The 12,948-nt window shown below is 45.7% G+C and overlaps 1 protein-coding gene across 1 annotated transcript in view; it reads right to left on the bottom strand.

Annotated features, from left to right (window-relative positions):
• The window catches only part of CHMP5 (charged multivesicular body protein 5), a 75,929-nt gene that overhangs the window by 47,011 nt on the left and 15,970 nt on the right, over nucleotides 1–12,948 (bottom strand). Inside the window, exon 2 of the mRNA XM_085606861.1 lies at nucleotides 3,949–4,053. Within this exon, the coding sequence (XP_085462987.1) occupies nucleotides 3,949–4,053 (105 nt within the window). The remainder of the gene's footprint in view (nucleotides 1–3,948; nucleotides 4,054–12,948) is intronic.

Below are 12,948 nucleotides of genomic sequence, written 5' to 3'. Positions count from 1 at the left end.
CTTCCTTCGTGCGGATCACCGCAAGCTGGCGGAAACAGTGGCACAACAGCGCCAAACGCTCCAGGATGTCCAACCGGTGGTGAGCAATCACACTGTAGCCCTGCAGGACCTGATAGATCGCGTCCACAGCCTTGAAGACCGGGTCGAGGATGCCGAAGGTCGCTCCCGGCGCAGCAATGTCAGAGTGGTCGGATTACCGGAGGGTGAGGAGGGACGACACCCAGAACAGTATGTCGAGAGGTGGCTCCGGGACAGTTCGTGGTGGAGCGGGCCCACAGGGTCCCGGCGCAGAAGCCTAGGCCGGGGGCTCGGCCCCGTCCCTTCCTTTTCAAACTTCTCAATTACCGAGACAGAGATGTGGTGCTTTGCGAGACCAGCAAGTTGGGCGCCATCACAGTGGGAAGTGGGCAGGTGATGTTCTTCCCGGACTACACGGCGACAGTACAGAGGCGGAGGAGCAGCTACCTGGTGGTGAAACGCCAGCTGCGCGACCTGGAGATCCCATACTCCCTGCTGTACCCGTCGCACCTCGGGGTGATCACGAAGGAGGGGGCTCGCTTCTTCGATGCCCCGTCGGATGTTTGGGACTGGCTGGAGGAGACGGGGCAGTGCAAGGGACAGAGGCCTCCGGATCAGGGACCTGGCAGCCGACAGGAGAGGAGACCACGGCGGCGGAGACGGCACCGTAGAGATGCGGGGTTGGCCCCAGGGGTGGCGCCTAGTCGGAGCGGATGCGCCTTGAGCGCCAGGGAGCGCTGGAAGCGGTGGCAACCCTTGGATCTGCAAGCAGCCAGAGAGAAGCGGAAATTCACGGACATAGTGGGCCCGAGACCAACAGATCATCTTCTCCGTCTTCCATGCTTTCCGAGGATCAACTAATGCCGCTAGTGACACCCCAGACTGCTGACCAGATCGTGAGAGTCGGGGGCGGCGTGGAGGCAGCGTCCGTCGGCACGCATGTCAATAAGTGCTGGACAATGGGTCACGGTGGCCGATTGCTTACAGACTCTGGTGTATGCTATGGTACAGTGCTGTGTGCTGGCGCAGGTAAGTTTCTTTGGGTCGCTTCGCAACAAAAATTGATCCAATAAGATATCTTGGGATATATGTATCTAATCAGTATCATCAGTTATTTGAGTTTAATTATCTAAAAAAGAAGGGAAAGATCACAAAGGTGCTGGAACAATGGACATTACTCCCCCTATCGATAGTGGGTAGAGTTTCATTAAAATGTCCATACTCCCGCTGCTCATTTTTTTATTTTCTAATGTCCTGATTAAATTAAATAAGTCATACTTTAATGAAATTGATACTTTACTTAGGGAATTCATTTGGGGTAGGAAAGCTTCGAGGGTTAAATTGAACGTGGTCCAATTACCCATAGTACAAGGGGGCTTAGCGCTGCCTCACCTGAGAACTTATTATGAGGCCGCCTTTTTAGATTTAGTGTCTGGATTAATGGGATCCAATTTTACTAGCGACAGCTTTTTTATGGACAAAACGACAAGAAATTGGATCACTAACCCCTGTATTTTTAAAAACTTCTAAACTTCCAAAAAAGACACGTTATAAGACTTTAAAAGATTATTTTTTTAGACTCCAGTCCTTTTTTAAAAAGATGGGCTCATCTGGTCTTCATTATTTAAAATTAAGAGAATGTACGAGTCTCGGCCTCCAGTTGGAATCTAGACATATAAGTATTTGGGAAGGCTGTGGACTCTCCGAGTTAAGGCATTTTATAACTCAAAATAGGCCGATCTCCTGGCAAGAAATAGCGGCACGGACGGAAGGCCATCGGGAGGTCGACCATTCTTGAATATTTACGCATTGTTCATCTGCTAACACATACCAGTGGTATTTTGGACACCCCTAACCAATTTGTGGTAGACCTCTATGGGGCCAATGTTAAAGGAGTGGGAAACCGGCATAGGCTGTTACATAAGCAGGGACAGGCATCCGTGATAGAGACTCATTTGGATAAAATAACTCGGGAGACCGGATGTAGGCTGGATAGGAAGGAATGGGAGTCTATGTGCCCTCTAGGAAGTAAATCTTTGCGTGGCGCAAAATTTTAAAAGGATGGCCTTTCTATCACGATGGCTTTCTTATTTAACTCCGGCCGCTTTAAAAAAAAAAAAAAGACTTCCAAGCGCAGAAAATAGGTGCTTTTGCTGCCAAATAGATGGGGAGGGCGGGTGGCATGATACTTTTTTTGCATGTTCAGGACTTAGGCTTTTTTGGGAGGCAGTTTTTTTGGATATTGGGCAAGCAATCGGTAAGAGTATTTTGCTCGAAGCCGAAGCTGCCTTGTTTGGTATCAGTAGAGATGAAAAGATACTATCCGAACCCGAAAAAGCCTTTGTATTTATTTCATGTATGGTGGCTCGCTCTCTAATTTTGCAGAATTGGAAATCCAGGGAAGCACCTTCTCATCTGAAATGGTTCAACAAAATGAAAAGAACCCGAAAATTTGAGGAAGGCTTTGCAAGGAGGGTAAGAGCTATTAAAAAATTTGACGTTTTTTAATGAACTGGAAATTTTTTAAGAGAGATCATAGCACCAGGGTTGGTAAATTAATGTAGCAGCTTGTTACTAAAATGTATCAGCAACTTGTCTAATCGCACTTTAGCAGCCCTAGCACTTTAACAGTTTTAGCACTTTATAGAATGCATTTTGCACTGTTGTCAATGATGTGAGGAACTGCTATAGCCACATATCCTCGCTGTATTATGTCGGCATTAGGCGATAAGATGACACTAGCACTTTATTGGCATTGCACTTTAGATGTATTAGGAATTTTCCTTATTGCTGCTGCTGTGTTCTAGGATATATTTGCATTTCGCTTTGTGAATGACTATATAATCAGCTGCTTTAGTTTTAGTTCTTTGTCATTTTCTTTATGTATTGTCCGGCTGTCATTTCGATTCTCTGTAGAAATTGGTTTTAATGAAAGTGCTTTTTCTAGTATACCATGTAATTTTCTAACCTAATGCTCTGCTCAATAAAAAAAAAAATGTAAAAAAAAAGGAGACAGGGTGGCAACAAGGAAGGATTGACATGCCTTCAGTGCTATCATTGCACTGCCTTTGGCATAATTTGTGACGCCAAACAACGCGCACGAATGAAAGCTGAAGGCGGAGCAGGGACGAGGCTTCTGGAATCGTATTGATTCCAAGATGCCTCGTATGACGAGAGCACCGCATGCGCTGCTTACGTGAGGCCGAGACCTAAACATGAAGCTAAGGAATAAACTAACACCAAGGGACAACTATTCAATTGCAAGCAGCACAAGAGAAGCATGGATGAGGACTCAAAGGGTCGAGAGTGGGAAGGGAATGTGTGGGACAACAAAGTTTATAGTTTGTTAAAAGGAGGTAAAGAGGGGAGCCAGTAGATACACTAAACGTTTCCAGCGTTAACATTTAATAGCATTACACATGGGATCTTGAGGTGTCCCAGGCCAGCAAAAGTACAGCGTTTTGTGTACAATGATCAAAGATGGCATACTCAGTAAGGAAAACAAAACAAATACCTTTCAACAGTTTCTTATGATTCTAGACATGGTCTGTGAATTCAATGTACTTTATAGATAAAGTGCATTCCTTCAACTTTTGATTTTCACCATCTCAGCATTCTTCAGTAGATTTGGTCAACAACCTAAATTTTTCAGTGGAGCAAAATCCGTGCGACCAATTCCCCGCTTTCAAAGTCACTGTATCATCCTGCCAAACAGGTCTGATGATCTCACATGAAGAAGCATTATTTCAGGAAGTAAACCTGCCTCCAGCCAGTGGCCTCACCCTTGCGCCACTGCACTAAAATAAGTTGAAGAATTCACAAACATTTCAAACAACCAGGAACCGGCTTGTGATGTTATCTCATCTGTATGAGCCACAGGTTTTTAAAAGACAAATAGATAAGGAGACTCCTAAGGATACAAATTCTCACCTTAGCTGGGCCCTCTCTCATCTTTTTCATTTGATCCTTGTACTTCGCCAGTTCTGTATCAAGTCGAGAGATTTTCTTGTCAATTGACTCTGCTCTGCTGTCCACCTTTGAAATGAACAAAGATTGGAGTAAACACAAACATGAATTTCCATCAGCTACAATTTTAACATGCATATATAGATACACTCACTGAAAAAAAAACTAACTTTAAAGCAATGTTATAGTTAGGTGTTGAAATGAGACAGGAATTTATACCTAAAAAACACTAATCCATATTAATACGCCAGTTATACTGTACTTGATTAACTATAACTTGCCCACCCAAAACACTAGTTCTAGTTTAGTCGCCACGCAAGTTATAGTTTAGTCGATTAACTAAAACGTGTGCACCTACCACGCACTGCTCACAAACTACCTTGGGGAGCACAATACTCATTACTAAATTGAATACTGTTCTTTAAATCTAATGAGTGATGTCATCAATGATGTCATTTAACATGTCATGAGTGATGTTATATGTGAAGTCATGAAAATTGCATCCAAATCCCATAACCCCAACTTAACACAAATATATCCATACGAAAATGGAATCCACTTTTAAACTCATAAATTAACCCTTACTTACTTCCCGTCATTTGTAGGACTGGGTTCATGCTTCTAACTCCACTTCCTGCATATTTAGGCATTTGTGAGTGAGATTGGATTTATACGCATTTCAATATATTTGTAGGGACACTTAAGTGTAGATGCTGTGGACTCAAATAAGACTAGTAAACTACCTACTCCCACTGTAGATACTCACCAGTTCTCGAAATCACTCACAATATGTTTACTTCAATCCACACAATAAAAGTGTGGGGTAGTTTTCCATACCTACTAGCACAGCTCCTGCCATGAAAATGTAAGCCAAGAAAACCCATTCAGCAGTGAGGCATGCCATAAATAATATGGGACTCCAATCAATGGATAGATGATCTTCTAACAGTGCTCTAGCATTTGTGCTCTTGTTTCTAAGGCCAACATTCGCTCGATTATGTGCCCCTTTACAGTATCAACTTATAATCATATAGGCCTCTTGGGACATATTTGACTCATACAATGTTTGACTAGGCATATGAGATGCATGGGTGCAATGATCAACGGAGACAACATTTACTCCTGCTTAAAACACTGGGGGTACACTGTGTGTCTCCAGGAGCCCCACTTTCTGCAGGATGGGCAGTGCCGTAAGTGGGGATGGTAAAATTGCTGATACTAGTTATTCCTCACTAGCAAGGGGTATGCTGGTGTGGGTGGCCCCTGGGGTTTCTTTTGATACAGTTCAGACTTACATAGACATGGATAGTCAATATACCCTGATCTATGGAACACTGGTCCCACTGACTATAGCAAGCACATATGCCACTAATACAGGACAGACCCAGTTTCTGAGTATTGGACTCCTCTATTGGTTTGCTATCATCAGGCAGTGGGGTCCGAGAAGGAGATCATAACTTGGTGTCAAACTTGGATCTGGACAGATTCTTTACCCCATCCCGTGGTGCATATAGTGAATCAATATTGTATAATTTTTGCCCTGGGTTAAACATTGCAATTTTGTTGATGTCTGGAGGGAACTTCACTGGATGGCACACAAATGCTCCTATTACTCTGCCTTGATGTTCTCTACTAAGAATTGGATATGCTATTGTGTACTGGTAGCATCGGGAGGTTGGACATGGGATCAGAGTACCTAGCCCATGTTCGGATCATAGTCCTGTACAATTACTCCTCGGATGTGGGCAGGATATTTTGAGGGTGCCACTTTGGCGTTTGCAACCAGAGGTGCTACAGGGTGAAGTTTTTCATCTAATTGGCCATCTGCACCACCAGCGACAGCATCAAGTACAACTTCACCTCACCGCTGGCATGGACGGCCACTAAAATACACATCCAAATCAACACACTGCAAGTGAACGCATCAACCAGCGCCAGCTTACCGACCCACACTTGGGGCAAAATCTCTAAAGCAGACTGGCTGAATGCCCTGAGAACAAATTAACCTAACCTCACAGACAACCTAAACGAGGACTTCACCAGCTTCAACAACAGGATTAGGAACGGTGCAGATGCCCTTGCACCGATCAAACCCAACAGGCAAGGAAGAACCAACAAGCAGGCCAGCTGGTACCTAGAGGACCTTCGAGATGCCAAACCACACTGCAAACAGCAAGAAAGAAAATTAAGAGACAGCCACGAAATCACAGACAGGAATACCTATATGGCTGCACTCATACACTACCACCAGCAACTGAGATACCAAGAAAAGGGCGCTAGCTGAAAGCATCGAAAGGAGCTCCAACCGCTGCAAGGAGACTTCACCACACCTTCTGCCTCAGTCAACAGCATCATCCCCTCCCACGTACTCTGCAACGACCTATCAAACTTCTTCCACAAAAAATGGTAAACATCTACAGCATCTTCGCACACCAACCAGACCCCAGCGATCTCATCAGAAGCCTGCCCATCACGAACCAAGATGGCCTACCTGACTGAACGGAAAACTCACCAGAGTAAACACTAACAATCATGCAGACCATCCATTCCAGAACCCCTACAAAACCACGCCCAGACGACAGCTGCAGCCTTGGAGCATCACCCATCAGCACCACCCTCACCCAGATCATCAACACATCCGTCACATTTCCGGAAGACTGGAAGCATACAGCAGTCAATGCCCTCCTCATGAAGCCATCAGCCAACCAGAGCCAACTGAGCAATTTGCGCCTTATCTCCCTGCTCCCCTACCCAGCCAAATTGATAGAGTAGGACATCAACTAGCAACTCACAGCCCACCTAGAACACCAGCACATACTAGACAACACTCAATCAGGATCCAGAAGAAAAAAAAAAGCATTGAAACGGCACTCATCATCCTGACCATAATGGTCCAAAGAGAAACAGTGGACATCATTCTGCTCGACCTTTTTGTGGCATTCAACATGGTCTCCCACTACACACTCATCAGAAGACTCCACAAGCTAGGCACCCAAGGACCTGTGCTCAACTAGATCTGCTCCTTTATCACAGGAATACCCCCAAAAGTCAGACTGCCAACCTTCACAGTGGAGACCAAGAGCCTGATCTGAGGAGTCCCCCTGGGATCATCTCTCAATCCTACCCTGTTCAATGTCTACAATGCTCCTCTCGCCAACATCAGCCGATTCTAAGGCATCACCCTCATCTATGATGACAACCCCAAACTCATCAATTTCTTGACAGACAAGACAACCACCACAAGAGCCAACTTTACCAATTGCATGACCATGGTAGCAGAACAGATGAGAACCAACTGTTTGAAGCTCAACTTCGACAAGACGGATGTACTGGTCTACAGAAACAGGACCTCCCCATGGGATGACACCTGGTGGCCGACAGAGCAGGGACCAAAACCCACCGACCCCACCCGTAATTTGTGGTTCATCCTGGATGACAAGCTCAACATAAAGGCACAAGTCAACACAGTGAACAGAGCCTGCTTCCACATCCTAAATATGTTATGTTAAAATTATTTGTAGAGCGCACGTACACCGGTCGGTTTCTTGGCGCTACCTATGCTGCGGAAGACCAATGGCTGCCACACAACACCAGATGCACATCACGCAAGCACTCATCACAATGAGACTCGGCTACGGCAACACACTAAGCCAGAATCTCCAAGCAGCTCCTACACAGACTTCAGAGCATCCAGAATGCCACTGCAAGACTCATACTCAACCTCCCACGCCGCATCCATAACTCACCCCACCTCAGAGAGCTCCACTGTCTCCCCATTCATAAACACAGCCAATTCAAACTCCTCATGCGCACATACGAATCCTTGCACAACGCTGGGCAAGCATACATGACAGCTGCATACGCTTTCACAAACCTGCTAGACACTTATGCTCACTCTCACACTGCCCCCTTCACAAAATCGAGCAAGTCGCTCTTTCTCCTGCATCACACTCAAAACATGGAACGGCCTGCAATTACACATCTGAGCCTCCTCCTCACCTCTTGAGTTTGGCAAGAAGCTGAAGACTCGGCTCTTCAAATAACTCTACGGGAACCACACGCCACCTCAAGTGGCTGGATACCCTCACGGGCGATTAGTGCACTTTACAAATTGGTATAACATAACTTTGGCCGAGCAACTTGACTTGTTTTTTTTAAACATATGAGGGGAGCGCTTCTCATGCTGCTGTTGAATTGGATGCCATTAAAGGGATGATGATAGAGAAATTAGTGAGGTTGAGCAGAAAGCACATGACTGAGTGTCTGGTGGTTACTGCCCAGGGTTGTACTGGCTGAAGCCAGTTTGAAGTATGTGGATTAGGTGACAATCCTGGTAGGTTGTTTGTGTGAATATTTGGATTGGATTTTAAGCAGAAACCAATATGTGCCCTATGCTTTCAGTCAGGAAGATACCAAGTTCGCAATCTGAGACAAATTCCTTTCTCAGCAATATAGTGGGTTTTACTCCTTGCCTACGCCAGTAGATTTAACAAAAGTCTCAGAGTCTCTAGACTATACCCCACTGACTGCGCTGTCATATGAACAGGCGGTGGAGCTGGATTTACCGTTGTCTGCGGAGGAAATTGGGGAGGCATATGCTAGATGCCCAATCTGGATGGGCTTTCTTCTGAATGTTAGGTTACATTACAAGGCAAATGGATACCTAAATTGCTTAACTTGTACACTGAGGTTTTGATATTGGCCACCTGCAGCTGTCTACAAGGGAATCCTTCCTGGGAGTTTGACTGACGCTGGACAAAAATCCACTGGATGTGAAGTCATACAGACCACTTTCACCGCAGACTACAGAAAATAAGAATAATAATAAAGTATAGAGTTCCGATAGGGGTCCTGGGTAGTATATTTAATATCCGGGCCCAACAAGGTCAATGAAAGCATTAGCTCATCAGAGCACAAGCCCTCATCCACCTAAAGGTGGCATGCTTCATCATCAGGCCGTGCTCCTTGTTGGGCCGGCGCTGCAATGCCCAACAGGCCCCTCTAGGTTTTTTTGCTGGAGATCTTTTTATCATCAACCGGCTTGAATGCTCCAGTGTCTCTTTTACGCAACAGGCAGAGGTTGGTGCAGCTGTAACTTCAACTCCATTTCTCCAAATCCTACGCATAGCAGGGGCTTATTAGGAAACTTGAAATAAACTCCAAGCACTTTTGATGTGATGTGGTGGTTCCTGCACTCTTCTGGTACAAGGGGGTGACGAAGCTGAGGCGGATGAGTCTACTGTCTAATATGTTTTACAGCATGGCGCATGAAACACAACAAACATTCTGCATATGGGTTAGTGAGCAGTAAATAATTAATTCCACAAGTGACAACATAATGGATGCACTCAGTCCTAGCACGTTTCGGCAACTCCAGAACCCCTAAAAGGCCCTGGGGATCCCATCCCTTGGGGCCAGCTCTATTACCCTGTCCCGGGAAGCCCACGCCAGAGACAGAGTAGTTTCCCTGAAGAGGCATGTCAGATCTCACTGTGCCGGAGATTTAAACATGTTCCTGCTGGTTGGGAGCAGAATTCTGTTTCCCTGCCCACACTTCTGCAGGCAGCGAAGCAGGCCAGATATTGCTCCCATCCGGAGGCAGCGAGCATAAATAGCTGCTCCCTCCAAGCAGAAGCGATACCTGCTCCTACACTATGAAGAGAGCCGGCTGTGGGGATCCCACACTGCCCCAACTTGCGGTTTGTAGGTGCCCCAGTGGGGCACTCGCCTGTGTCCCCGGGTGATGGAGTCCCCAGGGTCCAAGAAGGGTCAGGTGGTACACGGTCCCGCTCCGCTTTTATTATGTATTTTGGCCCCAGGGATGGGGTCCCTTGGGCCTTATAAGGCTCAGGAAGGGAGCAAAGCACCCCCCCTTTTAAATATCATGCAGCTCCAGGGGATGGCTAATATATTTTACAGCATGGCACATGAAACACACCAAACATTCTGCATTTGGGTTAGTGAGCAGTGAATAATTTATTCCACAAGTGACATCATAATGGATGCACTCAGTCCTAGCGCGTTTCGGCAACTCCACGACCCATAAAAGGCCCTAGGGACCTCATCCCTTGGGGCCAGCTCTATTACCCTGGCACAGGTAGCCCACACTAGAGACAGAATAGTTTCCCTGAAAAGGCATGTCCGATCTCACCGTGCCGGAGATTTAAACATGTTCCTGCTGGTTGGGAGCAGACTTCCGTTTACCTGCCCCCACATCTGCAAGCAGCGAAACAGGCCAGATACTGCTCCCGTCCGGAGGCAGTGAGCATAAAAAGCTGCTCCCTCCAAGCAGAAGCGATACCTGCTCCTACACTATGAAGAGAGCCGGCTGGGGCTGTGGGGGCTCTGGGGATCCCACACGACCCTAACTTGCGGTTTGTAGGTGCCCCAGATGGGGAGTGGGGCACTTGCCTGTGTCCCCGGGTGATGGAGTCCCCAGGGCCCAAGAAGGGTCGGGGGTACACAGCCCCTCTCCACTTTTATTATGGATTTTGGCCCCAGGGGATGGGGTCCCCGAGGCCATTTTTGCCTCGGCATGTTTGCTGCCTGTGGAGATGGTTGGTCACGTGTGGCCAGGCTCTGTGGCCAACACTCTGTGTCCAACACCCTGCTGTGCATGGCCAAAGGCCATGCACAGCATGGGGATGGCTGCCTGTGGGGTGTTGGATGCAGGGCCTGGTCTGTGGCCAGGCCTAGTGGACAACCCCTTTGGCAATGCGCAGCGTGGGGTTGGCTGCCTGCGGGGGGTCTGGCCAACCCCCTGTCGCACGCTGCCAAAAGCCTATGCAAGGGTTTTTCAAAAGGTAACAAAATGTTACTTTGTGCAACAACAAAAAACAGAAATGTGTACATATAGATAGATCATATATTAGATGTGTGTTACATTACTAATATAACATGTAAACATATACAAGTTTTATTCTCCAAGTCAACAGCTGAGAGTAAATATTAACTTGACATTTCATTTAGTTGTGCATTCCATTCAATTGATAATAATGACGGTGATTATTCATTCACTTGTCTTATTCATCCGTTTTCTAAACTATTCTTAAAGCTTATATATCACCTACTGACAGTCAATAGATGTTTATAGTTAGGAACTAGTTTCCATAGGAAAAGTGTTTTTGGTTTGCTTATAATTTTGTCGACATTTGACTAATCTTCACAAAATTTTCCCACTTGAAAAAAAAAAGTGCCCTTCTTTGCCTAGTTCTGCATGAAATGCTTTGTGGTGATTCGTTTAGCAGGGGCCGAGAAAAAGGGGGATCGTCAAAAAGCATGCATTTCTCATTGATATTTTACACACAACTATAGTCCGACCGCTGAACGGAATTACACCAAATTTGGCCGAAAGCTTGATCTTGGTCCGGAAAGAGTGATTTTTGTAATTCAATATAAATCTGTTACGGAGTTTTGAAGTTATTAAGGGAAAAAGATTTATAGATATCTAGGGACATGGATCGACCGTGAAACCACCACAGTGGATACGCGAATTCATGCGCCAATAGCAATGCTGTGACTGGTTAGCCGCAACTTGACAAGAAAGTTACCACAACATTTTCTCGATTAGGGCACGGTCACAGGGCCTGAAAATTCAAGTGCAAACAGTTTAATGGGGTCAGAATAGAGGTATCCTGACCCCATGGTGTGATAGAGGTGTCCCTGAGAGAACCTCTGATGGGCAAGAAATTGCCCAAAAACAGGGTTTATTTTCCATGCGCCTGGATCTGCAGATCCATCTCGGCACTCCGCGCACCCAGGTGTAAATCCACGACAGATCCATGGATCCCATCCAATGGGGAAAACAATACGCTCTCAGACCCACAAGAACACACACACGAACCCATACAACCACTCACTCCCCCACTCAGAGACCAAAACAACCACTCACACACCGACACCCACATATGCAGCCACTCACACACCCACTCATCCGCTCACCCGCCACTCACAGACCCATACAGCCACTCACCCGCCCACTCACAAACCCATAAAACCACTCAACCAGTCACCGAACCATTTACCCACTCAGCCACACACTGATACAGCCACTCACACACAAATACACCCACTCATACCCAGCCACATACCCTCAAAACCACTCACACCCCCATATAGCCACTCACACACCCAATCATTAACCCACACACCAACCCATTCATAGATCTATTCAACTACTCATACATCCATACAACCACACAGACCCACACCACAATACAGCCCCTCATACAACCGCTCACACTCTGAGACCACTCCCACACCCATATACCACTTATACACCCACTCACATGGGCAATACAGTTATAAATACCAATAAAAAACCATAGGAATTCCCGGAAAAAAACCAAAGGTTATAGGGACGTTATAGTTCGGGAATAAAATATTTTTTTAAACTTAGAAATTAGCTTTAAAAAAAACCAAAGGTTACATGGACGTTATAGTCAGGAAACAAACTTACATATTTTGCAATTGACTGTATCCCGCCCCTTAGAAGAGGCGGGGATCGTGAGGCATTATTGAGAAAATTGGAGACACAGTATATATTAGAATTGGACAGTAAAAACCCGAATGGGTTAAACGCCACTGAAGATTTATATACGTGGCTCTAGGAAGTCTATTTACATAATAATTTAGCATTGCAACAATAGTCAAATTAGCAATAGCAAAAATAGACTTCCCTGTCTCAGTGTTTCTCCAATATCAATATTTTCAAAACGATGAGTGTTTTAAAATGATGAGACTTTTTTCAGGAGTGTACAGTGATTACTTTTGCTAAGATGCTCTTCCCCTCTCCCTTTCTCCCCCTTTTTTCTTTCCCTCCCCTTTGCCTTTTTATTCCCTTGATTCAATTTCCATCTGCATAAACAAAAAGTTTCAGATGGTTAAACCAAGGTTTTTACTGAATTATCACTCAGATTTTGCACAAATGATAAATTGCACAGGTTTGCACAAATTTGCACTCAT

This window comes from Triturus cristatus, chromosome 5_2, assembly GCF_964204655.1.
Source record: "Triturus cristatus chromosome 5_2, aTriCri1.1, whole genome shotgun sequence".
Taxonomy (NCBI): domain Eukaryota; kingdom Metazoa; phylum Chordata; class Amphibia; order Caudata; family Salamandridae; genus Triturus; species Triturus cristatus.
The sequence above is the reverse complement of the archived record's forward strand: the minus strand, read 5'-3'. Positions and strand labels throughout refer to the sequence as shown.